Source organism: Synchiropus splendidus, chromosome 6 (assembly GCF_027744825.2).
Source record: "Synchiropus splendidus isolate RoL2022-P1 chromosome 6, RoL_Sspl_1.0, whole genome shotgun sequence".
Lineage (NCBI taxonomy): Eukaryota > Metazoa > Chordata > Actinopteri > Syngnathiformes > Callionymidae > Synchiropus > Synchiropus splendidus.
In genome coordinates, this window is record NC_071339.1 from 19306202 (window position 1) to 19319874 (window position 13673).

Below are 13673 nucleotides of genomic sequence, written 5' to 3' on the forward strand. Positions count from 1 at the left end.
CTTTGGAACAAAGAAAAATCTGAGCCTCTATAAGTTCCGCCACCATCATGTTGACCTGGACCAGGCACACAATGACACCTCCTAAGTCCAGACTGTGTCTGTGGTATACCAGGGCTTGGTCTTGAGGTTTTCTGACTCGAAGGGGGCAAAAGATAATGATACTAGGATGATATTTGTGGAAGTCGATGCATTCGCCTCCTGTTCATTCATTTACTGCCACCATGTACCAACCGAGTGACTCGGAGCGTGGCTGCTAAGTGGAACAGAGAAGGGGAGCAGCTGGCCCAAATTCGACTGCCACTTCCAATGTGGATCAGAAATTGCACTCACACTGGCAAGTCTTCTCCAACGGTCGGAGAGAAAAATTTAGGATTCGGGAGGACAGAGTTCGCTGTGGCCAGACAAATCACAGAGTGCAGATTGAACAACAGAAAAGGGTAAGCAATTGTAGTCTTTGACACCTGCTCTGTTTGACTGACAGTTTTTTTTTTCTTACAACCTGCTGAATGTGTAGAGCAGATGAAAATATTAAGAAAATAATTTCCATTTATAGAAAAACGCTGGAAACTGTTGTTTCAGTTGCCCCAGTCAGCTTGATGCTTCGGGCAATAAAATGGGAACACTCCACACCTGCCAATCACATGTCTATTAGGGAGTTCATTTTTTGTGCTATTCTCTCTTTCCACTTAGAGTCTTGAAAATGATTTGAGCAGCTGATTCCCGGACTAGGAGCAGGTGATGACATTTGGGAGGTGCTGTGGATCACCATCCAGGGTTTAAGACATGTGCATTATAGTTAAGGGAACAACTGCTCCTTGACTTTGGCTCCGGAAAACTTCAGTTACATTCCAATAACTCTCACCATTTTGATTCCTCCTCGACTGTCAGCACTTTCTGCTCATTATGGCGAAGCTGACATGACGCTACTGTACAAACAGCTTGGCGCACTCACACACAATTTAACAGAATTTTTAACGCCAAAGTAAAACTGAACGCAGTCTGTGATGTCATGGACACAGCAATGTTCTACAGGCTTGACATTCAGTGACATTTAGGACAGGCATATCTGGAGTTGCTCCCAGGTCAGTCTGGGTTTAGGAAGGCTTTGAAGGAACCGTCATTCACTCTCACAAGACGCTGCTTTTTGCCATTAGTCCTCACTATTCCTGAATCATAGACATTGTTCAATCCATTTGATTGTGTTGAGTTCAGAGTCATCTGTGACGGACTCAGTTGCAGAGGTTTGCACTGTCTCAGTGCTTTGCTATTTAATTCTCTAAATCAGGCCTTGCCCCAGTTTCATACGGCTCTTCACCAAATGAGCCGCCGAACTGGCTGCGATTTTGGTCAAGTTGCTATTGAAATGATTGTTTACACAGGAAATAAGATGAAAAAGTCAGAGCTATTCTAGCAAAATGTAAAAAAAAATAGTTTGACTGACTTTACTTGCGTTTAACTTTGAAACGATCAACACAATGACTGAGTTCCACGTTTCAGTTTGTCATTCTCTAAACTAAACGTGTGGCATGTGTTTCACCTGTTACTCATTGTTGGTTATTGTGAAGTCTGTTCAGTGGGGTGAAGACGAGACACTCCAGTCCGCAGCATCACTCACACACACAGACCGTGGCCACGTCATTGGTGGCATGAGCCACGTAAAATATATATATATATATATCTCTGTAAAATAAATGTCACACACATTTCTATCCATGCCGCTTGATATTTTGAGGAGGACCACGATAAAACATTTCAAAAATACAGTGGTACCTCGGTTCTCGACCACAATCCGTTCCAGAAGGCGGTTCGAGAAGTGATGTTCGAAATCCGAATCGATTTTTCCCATTACAATGAATGTAAAAAGAAATAATGCGTTCCAAGCCTTAAAATAGGCTTTTGTAGGAGTGAATGTAGAGTGTCTGCTGCAGGTGCGCTGTTCCTCTATGTGTGTGGCCGCTGCATGTGGGAGGGTTTGCCGAGTGAGTGACGTCTCTCCAGAAGTGAAGAGGTGCCCGGTGCGTGTCCAGCTCTGAATGTGCGCTTCTGTGCAGTTTGGCTGTGACAAAGTCATAAACCAAGTAACGCTCTGTCCCAGACTCATCCCTGTCCCAGCTCCAGCCCACAACAGGACATCAAACCCTGGAGTGCGCTCCAGCCTCGGAGGTGTGGAGAGCGAGCACCTCCCCTGTGACACTCTACCACGGTCCAGTGTGGAGACAGGAAAGGTTTTACACCTCAGTATGAAGAAAAAACAGTCAGTAAATGTAACTAACGGGACACGTCTGCATACAGAGGCTGCGTTGTACGCAATAACAGAGCGTGTCGTGGGTCAGCTGATCGGTCCGCGCACGTTATGTTTTTTCTGGCTTTTTTCGGGGGCGTTCGGGTTCTGGATTTTCGTTCCAAATCCGAAGCAAAAAAATCTCAAAATTTTCATTCAAACTCCGATGTGTTCAAAGTACAGGACGTTCCAAAACCAAGTTTCCACTGTACATGCACAAGAGACCCTGGACATGAACCAGGAACCTTGTGACATGCAGGGATGTGTTTTAACCGCTGTACTGTCACGTGACCAGCTGTTCAGATGAGCCTTACAGCCTTACATGTATGTAGGATGTGGCTCTTTTCAGCAAAACAGTAAAACAATGTGGCTCTTAGCCTCTGACTGGTTGGCCACCCCTGCTCTAAGTCTTGCAAACGTCCCTGCTGCCCTCGGCCGGCCACCAAACAGATGCAGACAACAGTTCACAAGCTTAATTGAAACTCATTGCTTTAGCAGTGGGCAACACAACCTCGGGACTCAGCAGGTGGATGGCTCCCTTTGCTGTGCTTCCATTTCACTTCCTGTCCCCAAAGCCAGGCCTTCTCTGCATTGGGTCACATATTGTAATAAACGGACATGTTGTGACAAACACTGGGATCAAGTATTGGATCTAACTGTTCATTTGTTCACTGATGAGTTGTTGCATCAAGCGAGCTATGTGTACATATATATATACATGAACTGCATCCAGGCCTTGTCCTCAGTGTGCAGTGACTGTCTGTCTCACAGGGAGGCGCTGCTGTGTCACTCACGCATTGAAAACTGGCAGGCTGCAAAGCATCAGAACAATATCAAAAGATACACACAACCACAAAGCAGCGCACAGTTACTCCTCTCCATCTGTGATGAGCTGTCCTGGCGTCGGCCCGCCCCACCTCCGAGCTCAGAGCCCATCAACATGATGTGCTCTTTGGCCGGCACGTCCCCGAGTTTGGACTTGTCACCGCAAGACTGAGTATGAAGTGAAGCCACAGGTCAGGAAGGAGAAGAGATGAGAACCAGCCTGTCTGTGCAGGCTCCTCAGACGGAGTGGATTTTCACAGCGTCCACAGGAAGTGACTGGATTGTCAATAAATGTAAACATGGAGTTTCAAAACAGCATGGCATCGCCGTTTCCACGGAGGTGTTCAATCACTCACTCAGACCGACAGACTTCCAAAAGGGACACAGTCCATCACGCGGACACAGAAAGTCAAGACGGACATTAGAGATAAGAAGTGCGACACTCGCTCCATCACTGTGCATGACTGATCGCACAACACACGGAAAGAACAAACACTGAGGATGTGGAAATCGGCTCGTTTTCAAAGGTGGCACATTCAGGCAGGCAGCAGCTGGGACGGGCCATCGGGGAGAGATATGGGGCCTCGCTGCCCCAATATATCCACGCTACATTAATATTTCAAAATTGTGTGTTTATTTTTTTCTAGTGCGGCCAGCTTGTGCTGTTGGCCTGGTTCACACTGCGTCTTAGATAACACTGCTTATTGTAGAGGGTTGACTGGTGAACATTTATTGATGCTGACTGGATGCTGTGTGCTATGAAGTCAAATCTGGATCACTTTTTACCTCCACCAAGGAGGTCCGTCTTCACCTGGCGGACGGATGATTTTATGAATTTAAATTTCAATAGATATTTCAGGAAATGTTGATAATGGGACCAGGTGCTGGTCATTGGATTTTGGTGGAGATCTGGATCAGCTGAATCCACAAACCTTTGAAGGATGAAGTGTAGCACAGTGATCCTCACCCCTGCAGAGTATGTTGTGTGAGTGAGTTCTGGGCCACTACTACTGCTGCAAAACTTCATTTTACCATCAAAAGTGTAAAACCTTTATTTATTAACTTTTAACTTCCATGTGGGACACTTTAAGTTGAAAGAAGCAATTACAGTTAGTGTACATTTATGGACTCAGCTCTGGGAAAAAAGACCAGAGTTTGTAGCACTGTGTGAAGCCTTCATTGAACAATCAGGTGGCAGTGTCCCAGGCAGAAGCGACAGTTGAATTTCTGTATTTTGAAGCCTCTGCTTTGGATTAATATCACCAACTTTTTAATTCTAGTTTGGCCCAGTCAGGCGGCAGTGTCAGGACTGCAGACTCTTGAATTTGGTTCGGCACATATTCATGTTTGATGTCCTAAACTAGTGCGTTCCGCTCTTCCACGTTGTTTATTTTATAATCTACTTTTCTAAAAATAGATTTTTGCTCCTTCTCAATCTGTAAAGCACTGCATGTTTGGCAGGAAAAGCGTTCTTTGATCATGTAATACCTACCTTGCTCGGTAGCGCCCCCTACAGCTGCGAATAATGATGCGGTAATTGAAGAAGAGTTCGGTTCTTTGTTCATGTCAAGTTGAAGATGTTACTTTGTCCTGCTCTGACTTGCTTCTCTCTCCTTTATTTTTTCATTTTTTACTTTGATGTGATTTTATTTTGGTTCTATTTTTCTCCTGAACTAAAGCTGAGGCAACTTTGTGTCCGACTGATGATGATGAACGGCTGACGTGTGAGTAACACCCAACAGCCAGATGTGCTGTTGTGGTCATTCCAGTCAAACCAAAGCTGCTGCGCGCCATGACGCGCAGAGGAGAGAGAGAGGAGGAGGAGGAGGAGGAGGAGGAGGCGGGAGGAAGAAGAAGAGGGATATCACTGTAAATCAACCAACACAAAACACACTGCGATCTTCACTTAGATCTTTGCGTCCAGCCCCGACTGCGTCTCCAAACTCAGCAGCATGGACGAGCCACATGAGGCGGAGCGGAGAAACTGAAGCGCCAACTTTCCCGTCCTGACACCGAACCTGCAAACTCTCGTCGCGTCCTGCCGGCTTTTGCGACACTTTGTTGTTGACTGTCGCCTGCCTGTTGGGATTGTTCTTGATACAAGAGGCTTCGTTTTTTTATGTTCTGCCGAGGACGAGCTTAGTTTTAGCGACTGGTCCACGATCAGGAAGGAGACATGCGGCTTCTCGTTTGGACCCTAGTTGTTCAGTGCCAGTGGATCCTGCGCACGGTGAGTTGGCCAAATACCGAGGATGAAGGAATGTTATACACACTAAAAGGTGGCTTCAAACTTTGATTCTGTGTCATTATAATAGACTGTATATCGCTATTATATTTTGTTGCAGTTAGAATTGAGAAGTAGTTGTTCATTACAAGGTCATGTTTTAACTTGTAACGCTATACATTCTCATGTAAGTAACCCTGTTTTAAACTTAAAAAAGAACTCACCACGCAACATGTATAGTGTTAAAATAATAAAAGTAAGTAAAGTAAAAGAGTTATGCATTGCATTAAATCCATTTTAACTGAGTAATTACCAACAATTGAGTTCTACCACGTTGAGCATCGCATTTATTATGCTAATATTGTAAAATGTCTACAAAAATTAATCTATATTTTCAAATTAAAGAGCAGAATTATGACTCGCAATAGTGAAGCCATAGTTTGTTGAAGCACATGTACAAACTATTGTAAAGTGACGCCAAACAAGCTCCTTAAAAGATCAGTCACAGTAACTTTGTACCGACGTTTTATTGCAGTATTCAATACCAAGTGTTTTATTTTTTGTAGCCTCCTCCTTGTCATGTATGGATACATATTTAATTCCAATAAATTTTCAAATACATATATATTTTATATGGACGAAGACATATACAGTGATTCTGCTCATGGTCCCATTATTTGCATTTTAATTTGTCTTGCTTATTCACAGTGTCAAATAAATATATGTCTGACTCTGTCTGCCTCAGTGTGTAGATGAATTAACATTGTTATTAGATGATAGTTAGCTAGTTCACTGCTGTAAAGCAACACTAAAACAATAGTCATACAAGAACTGGCAAAACAAAAAAAATATAAAAATAAATATAGCAATGCCAAAAATAACTAACTTTTTATGAATGAAATGTACTTTATAGTTCACATCATGTCATAGTTTTATTAATGAACTAATGTATTTCTGCACCTGTGTATTCGATTGAAACCCCTGATCTGATATTAAGTTTTGCTCAGCTTTAGAGCGAATATATCCCTAATAATTCCGTATTTTTGTGACAATCTGAAAATGGACGTTATTTTGTTGATTTAAGTTGAGTTACAATGCCAGGACGTGAACCCTTCCGTGGTGTTAAAGACAGCCCCTCATGTTCTCCACATACTCTTTGAAATGATCTACCAGCACGCACATTTAACACGGCGCTTCCTCCGCTCTGACTTAAGCAGTCCCTCTTATCTATTATCTATTTGCGCTGGCAGCAACTTCCTCTAATTTCTCTTCAGAAGTTAAACACGCCCTCGGCTTCTTTTATTATCTCACTATCGCAATGGTAGAAGTGTTTAAGTTTTGCTCTGCTGCTGCTGCTGATGATGATGATGATGGTGATGGTGATGGTGTGTGCGCTCACACTCATCCTCGCCTGTTAGTCCATTTACTGTGTGTTTTCTCCCTGGTGGGTTTGTAGAAAAAGTGTGGAGGGGGGTGAACACATTAAATCCAGAGCTAATAGAATACAATCCCACCGAATAGAAGAGTGGGTTTTGTTTCCCAGCAGACTCGCAGCAGCTGCACTCTGGAGTGGCTGCCTTTGGCCTCGGCGAGATATGAAAGAGAATAAAAACATCACGTTTCACCGGGATCCCTCCTCGTCACCTCTGACACCCCCCGCTCCTTCTTCTTCCTTTTCTATTATGGAGTCTTAAAATGACTCTACCTGCCCGAGTCACTTTGAATTCATGATAATGAGGTGTCATCGGGACTAGATAACTCGTGTTTTTTCATTATGAGAGTGTGTCCTGAGATGGACTGCTGTCCAGAGCCAAGTTCAGAGGAAAAGCATCCGAACCGTGATGTCTTCATTTCCATATTTTATTTTTTTAAGGCAGTAAAACATGGTGATTGTCTGTTCGTGTGGCTATCAATCTCTTCTGGGAGTTTCCCCGGACCAAGGCTTGATCCCAGAGCATCGTCACATTGAGCTGCTGAAAATGAACGATATACTGTAACAAGAGGTTCAGTCAAGATCGAAAAAGGGTGACTTAAACAAGACGTTGCACCATATAGATTCAAATCCAAGTGCTTGAGTTCTTCGAGTCTGAACACACTCAACATGACTCACAAGAATGAATTGGTACAGATCTTAATGAAAAAGAAAACAATCTTCAGGCCAGACTGAAATGCTCATCCAAAATAGTTTCCTACCTGCCTCTTCATATATGATAAGTTTTTTCTATCCATGAAATATTCTCAATGGGAAATTGCTGGTTCAAAATTTACTTCACTTTACACTTCCCTATTTATTTATTGTTATTTACTGGTGCAGTTTAGCTTTTATAGACCCTTTCCTACTCCCTAAAACAGCAAATAAATCATGAACATCACTGTGTGATACCTTGATTCCAGCAAGGGGTTTAGTCATGTCATCTGCTGTGTCTGTGATGTCACTTAAAGAAGCAGTGTCTTAAAAATGACCAGGACGAGGAAACAGATTTTTATAAAGATATACATTTAATAAAAATGTTGCCCTTGACAAAAGTGTCATGGGCAACTTCTTAGCAATGAAATTAAAGAAATTTGATAAATAAAAAAAAAAAAATTAGATTCATATACTTGGTGCGAGATCTTTGTGGAACTTTATAGACATAAGGAAATCGGTGATGTTCTGGGTAAAAATGTCTAAAAAGTGTCAGATTCATATTTGCATTGACATCAAAACATGACGGTGAACATGATGAAATGTGAAACACAGTTCAGACGTAGTTACAGTAATCCTCCAGGACTGAGGCCAAGGTGTCAATGTACATTCTAAACTACAGTTGCAGCTCAGCTTGAGCCGTTCTGATGAATCTGCCTCAGTATGAAAAGCAGCCGTTAACATTAACAACAATAATAGGGTCATATTTATTTTCTGATCCTTTGAAATACTAATGTAACAAGTTTCAGCGAATATTTCTTGCCATGATGGATAGATGTTCTTTAGCGAAAGGAGTCTCAGTTGTTGAGACACCGATTTATTCTGTGCTGCACAGACACCATGCTTTATTTATACACACGCGCATACACACATAGTGAAAATAGGAGACAGAGTGTATTTTAGTGGCTTTCTCGCTGCAGGCCGATTGGGGCGTGGTTGTTTGAGGCAGGTACTAAAACACATGGATGTTTGTCGAGATTGAATGCAAATCATTTCTGAGTGTTGGTTTCTATCCGTCAAAGCTGAAAGTCTTCTCCCAAAATGATAGTGTGTTTGCACCTCTCTCTCGGATGGTGATGTTTGTCATGAACGACATGATGGAGTAGACTTGTGACACCAGTAACTTTAGTGGCAGTATCACTCCCCCGGTGGCAGAGTCATAATGCCGTCTGCAATTTGGAGATCTTTTTTCCTCAAGACGATGAGTCGCCTCTTAATGTGGGAACAATGATCATCTTATTTTGATGCTTTTTACGATCAGAGTGTTTTCTTTTTAAATGGGTTACTGTCAGATTTGGCTTCATTTCCCACTGTTTTCCTTTTCTTATCAAGCCTTGTTCTAGTGTGAGCTGAGGTGAATGTCCTCACTCACTGGCTTTCCTCTGGCCACTTCAGTTTCCTCCCAAAGTACAAAAACACAGAGGTAAATTGTCCTCTGGTGTGAGAGTGAGTGGTTGTCCCTCTGCCCAGGGTGTCCCCCGACTCTCACTCTGCGACTGCGGCAGCTTCTCACAACCCCACAAAAATAATGAAACGACTCCATCACCTTCATCTATTTCTTTCTTGATCCATAACATGGTTCATATATTTAGAGGATAAACATCAGATCCCCAGGACGTGGCTAAAGCATACAGCAGCCAATCCGCTCGCTGCTCCCTCACTGTGCGTCTCACGCAGTCTGCAGACTAAGTCATGACTCCTCCGTGTCCTTGCTGCCAAGCTGTGGAATGACCTGCTCTTCTAGACAGTTTTTCTGCCAGACCTCATGAAGGATGTGAGTTATGTGATAAAATTAGTTGTTATTTGAAGTTAATGGCTGGTTTGTTAATAAATGAATCAAATTTTAGTTTAAAAAAAGCAATTTGTAACTCACATATAACAACAGCAAAACTCAAATAAAATGAATAAATTAAAAAGTAACTGTAAAATTCATTTTGAAAGTAAAATACTGTACAATAAGAGAATGTCAAAATGTGTGTATTATTGTATATATAACAACTTAATAAAATTAGTTTGAATGAACATGACCATCTAGTGTGTGAATTCTTGAACACAGACACACCAATAATGTGTAGTAAAAGTAGTACAGCTGGGTATGTCAGAATTTGGTTTTCTTTTCTCTCAGTCACCGCTGATGGAAACAGCAGCCTGACGGCGTGTTAGCAGCCACCACACACCGTGTCTGGTGGCGGGTCACAGGTCAGTGATTGACAGGTCTCAGTCAGTGCTGCGGTGCTTTTTGTTTTGTTTTGTTAAATGGGAAACATCATCAAACTGTAGGGTCATACACATCAGTTGTACAGGAGCAGGTGTGATTTTTTAGTCACAAGTCTCCATTTTTTTCACCGTCTCATACTCATACTCATATCTATTTATTGTTGATGTCGAAATCATAAAATATTTAAAATGTGACGTAACGAACAAGTACCAGATATGTCAGAAAATGTCTTTTTAAACAAGAAAAAAATGGGATTGTTACAGACAATAACATTTTTTATGAGAGAAAAAAAGGAAAACTCTATTATTTAGTTAAAATATAAATAGAAAATGAATAAAAATATCTGCAAGTTGCATTAATATGTTGTAATTGTAGCTTATTATTTAAGGTAAAGGCTTTTTTGCATATTCATTTTGCCATAAAATGCAAACCGTTTCATACCAATTGTGTTTTCGAGTGTTCGAATGTTTAAGTCAGCCTCTCATTCACCGAGACAAAAGTAAATTTTCTTGAATAATTTCTGCTGCATTCGTATTTCTATTGATGTGCTGAAGTCTCTTCAAATGTATATCTACAAAGCTGAAAAGATGAAACGGTTGATCATGGATCAAATACATTTTTATGAGAGGTAAAAAGGAAAAAAAAAAGATTTTGACAATGGACGCAGGTGTCGATGAATTTCACTCCGGCCCTTTGACAGAAGGGCCGAAGAGGGTCTGTCGAAAGGCCACATGTGGCTCCCAACCAATCAGTTGGTTTGACCAATCCGGCCTGTTAACTCTCTTTTTACAGTTTGAGAAACACATGTACGATCATGAGCTCCTTTCGGACCGAGATGTGGAGCTCTAACTTCCAACTACATCAAGTTAATTCATTTGAAGCTGCTTCTCTATGTGGGAGGCTTTGTTTTAACATTTGGATAAAATTAGCATTTCCTTCTCCGCGATGTTGAATATTCAGATTTTTTTTCCCCACCGTGTACTTTGAAATGAAATCTTCAGTCGTGGCACTACAAAAGCAGAAAATATGTGTGAAAAGCTCCTTTGCTGTTTTGTGCTTCCCAGTAGGAACAATAGCATTAGCCGGCATCTCAACCTGACAAAATCCTCTTATCTCCGCCCGTAAAACAACTAGCTGTATACCCGGGGGATATTACAACAACTGAGTCACTTTAATTTTATTATGGACAGTCTTCCCTCCTCTGCTGCTGCTGCTGCTGCGTGGCTTTGCATTTTTCCATGAGATTCCGTCCTAGGATGGGAGTGAGTTGTTGTGGGGAGGGATGCAAACATCAGAGGAGCGGGATCAGATGTGTCCCACTCCAGATTAAACCAGGTAGTCGTCACTTTTCCTCCCACTTGCCCTCTTTCGTCTCTCCTGCCATCTGCCCATGGGTGGATCATCTAACCATCTAATGGCCCAGATTCCACCAGCGCATATCTGTAATCTGTCCAAATGATATTCCCTCATTTGATATGTAATCTGTGGAATTGTGATGACAGAAGCAATCACATTACTCTTATCTTCCGCCGCTGTAATTGTGCCGCAGATCAAAACAAAAAAAATAAAAAAAATATTTTACACTCTCGTAATTGAAATGTAGATGGTTTGCTTAAGGTGAAATTTCAATCCATTTCTCTTAATTTGTTTTTTTACGGCTGCCGTGCCCCAATTTTGACGACCCATTACTTCTCAAATGACTTGATTCATGCAGTAAATGCTTTCACCTCGGGCTGCGAATTAACCCCAAGGAGAGAGAGATTTAATTAAAGGCCCCAGATTATAGTTCTTCCCTGACTCATCTAGAGACGTAAGCAAGTGCAGTGTAACCAAAAAAAGGCTCCCAAAATGTCACATTGAAGACAAGCGATGAGATCCTGAGGCCATGACACTGAAGACAATCCCTCCGCCCTGGCTTCCCGAAAATATTCCGTAATTTTTTTTCTAAAAAACTGGTGATACTAGGCAGTTCAGCTGTCGCCTGCAATGAATCTGATGTTCCAACCAGAGCACCTACCACAGGTTGAATTACCTGGAAATGGGAGCAATGTGTTCGCTGGACAAGGTAATACTTTGGGGTCTAGTTCACAAGCAATGGGAAGGTGGAGAGATCCACTGGTACAGCAGCCGCAGTCTCTCTGTTGCAGTGAAGAAAGAGCCCTATTTACTGTACTGTTAACCCACATTCCTACTCTCATCTATGGCCATGAGCTTCGGCAAAGAAGATACAAGCAGTTTTCGCATCTGCCTGGTTGGTCTCTCACTTTGAGACTAGGTGATGTATCGTGGTAGAACCATGTAGCTTGGGCATCTTCGTGCGTTGCCTTCCTGGTGAGGTGTCCCTGGTATGTACAAGTGGAAAAACTCTGCTCAGTCATCCCCCTGAAGAACTGGAGAACATGTCTGTCTCATGAAAAGTGAACCATCACTGTCTTTTTTAATCATTGAAAGAACCGAGAGTTTATCTACGCAACCCATTCTCTCTCCCAAGGCGTCAAACAGTGACTATCTTCAAGTGACTTTAAGTTCAGTGGAGTACAAGTTTTACTTTCCTGAGGAACGCTTCAACCTGAGTGAAACACCTGGTCGTTTGTGGCGCTTTATATACTACAGGTAAGTGACTATGTATCAAGAGATACAGAATGGAAAGATCAGAAAGCAGTGGCATCTAGTGGCGAAGCCTATCCTGCATGTCTGTCTTTCTTTTACGTGATATGCTGGAAGTTAGAACTTTCAATTGAAAGCCTCATGTGGTAACAAGCAACGCCGAACGTTGACTTCTACATCAACACAGGACACAAAAGTCACTTGAAATGGTTGCTGTTTGGCACCTTGTGAGTGACAATGTGTTGGACTGTTTGAGGCAACCTATGTGAAGTTACTCTGAGGGGCCTCTCAAATGGCTGGTTTCTCCAGTTCCTGTTGAATCCCAAACAACCAAGGATGTGTGGGATTGATCATTTACACATCAACAGGCGTTCACCCTTTTAAAAATTCTCTGTCTTAAAATGGATGTTTTTCATTGCCTTATTGAAGATTTCACTGATACTTTGACCGCTTTAGAATTTGTTGATGGTCCCTAAATGACGCCGCTGCCAATACCGAAGCGGAGGTCCGTCCAAGACGCCAACTGAGCAGGAGACCTGCAGGTGTCGATATGAACCAGGGCAAACGACCGCGTCAAAACAATGTCATCACAGAGATTGTTTTTGGCGGTATATCGTGTATGATAAGTTATCGACCATCCCTATTTTCCAGGGTGAATGTGATATTCGAAAAAGAGAACTGTAGCTCAACCCCACCTAGCAGTCACTTTGCTGCTGCCATGGTCTTTTACTAGTTGCATTTCATTGGTCAAAACTCTTGGAGGCAATGTGTGCCTCAGGTATCAATATTGTTGCATATTCCACACTTGTAGATATGGAAGCATTATGACCGTCTAGTCTTTGTTGAGTGTCTCTCATGTCATTTTCAAACTGCAGTTATGTCTGCAAGGGTCAAATGAGTCTGTTGACAACCAACGTATTTACGGCTCGCGATAGCTTCACTGAAACACGTTCACATCACGTTTGCTCCGAATGTTTATTTTCTCTTAATCTCTGTCTAATGACTGTATTTCCTGACACGCCATAGCTCTTTGACACCACAGTCAAAACGCTGAATAAACAGCTATCAGGTGTAATTAACAGCAGCTAACTGGTGCATTAGCATTTCATTATATTCATCACACTCAGTTCAGTGTGGTAGCGTGTGATTCATTCCCCCCGGAGGGCCACGGGCGAGGAGGTGACTGGTGTGAGGCGGTGACTCCACTAACAAGGATGTAACATCCGGATGTGAATTCAGATTATCACAGTGTCTCTAAGAAAAACACACCTCTCATGAGAAGTATTTAATAGGAGATTTGAAATTCATAAATTTGAATAACCAAACTGTCAAA

The 13673-nt window shown here is 42.2% G+C and overlaps 1 protein-coding gene across 1 annotated transcript in view; it reads left to right on the plus strand.

Annotated features, from left to right (window-relative positions):
• Positions 1 to 4969: 4969 nt before the first annotated feature.
• Positions 4970 to 13673, plus strand: part of LOC128760922 (neurexophilin-4) — a 50026-nt gene continuing 41322 nt past the window's right edge. Inside the window, exon 1 of the mRNA XM_053868665.1 lies at positions 4970 to 5336. Within this exon, the coding sequence (XP_053724640.1) occupies positions 5283 to 5336 (54 nt within the window). The 5' untranslated portion in view covers positions 4970 to 5282. The remainder of the gene's footprint in view (positions 5337 to 13673) is intronic.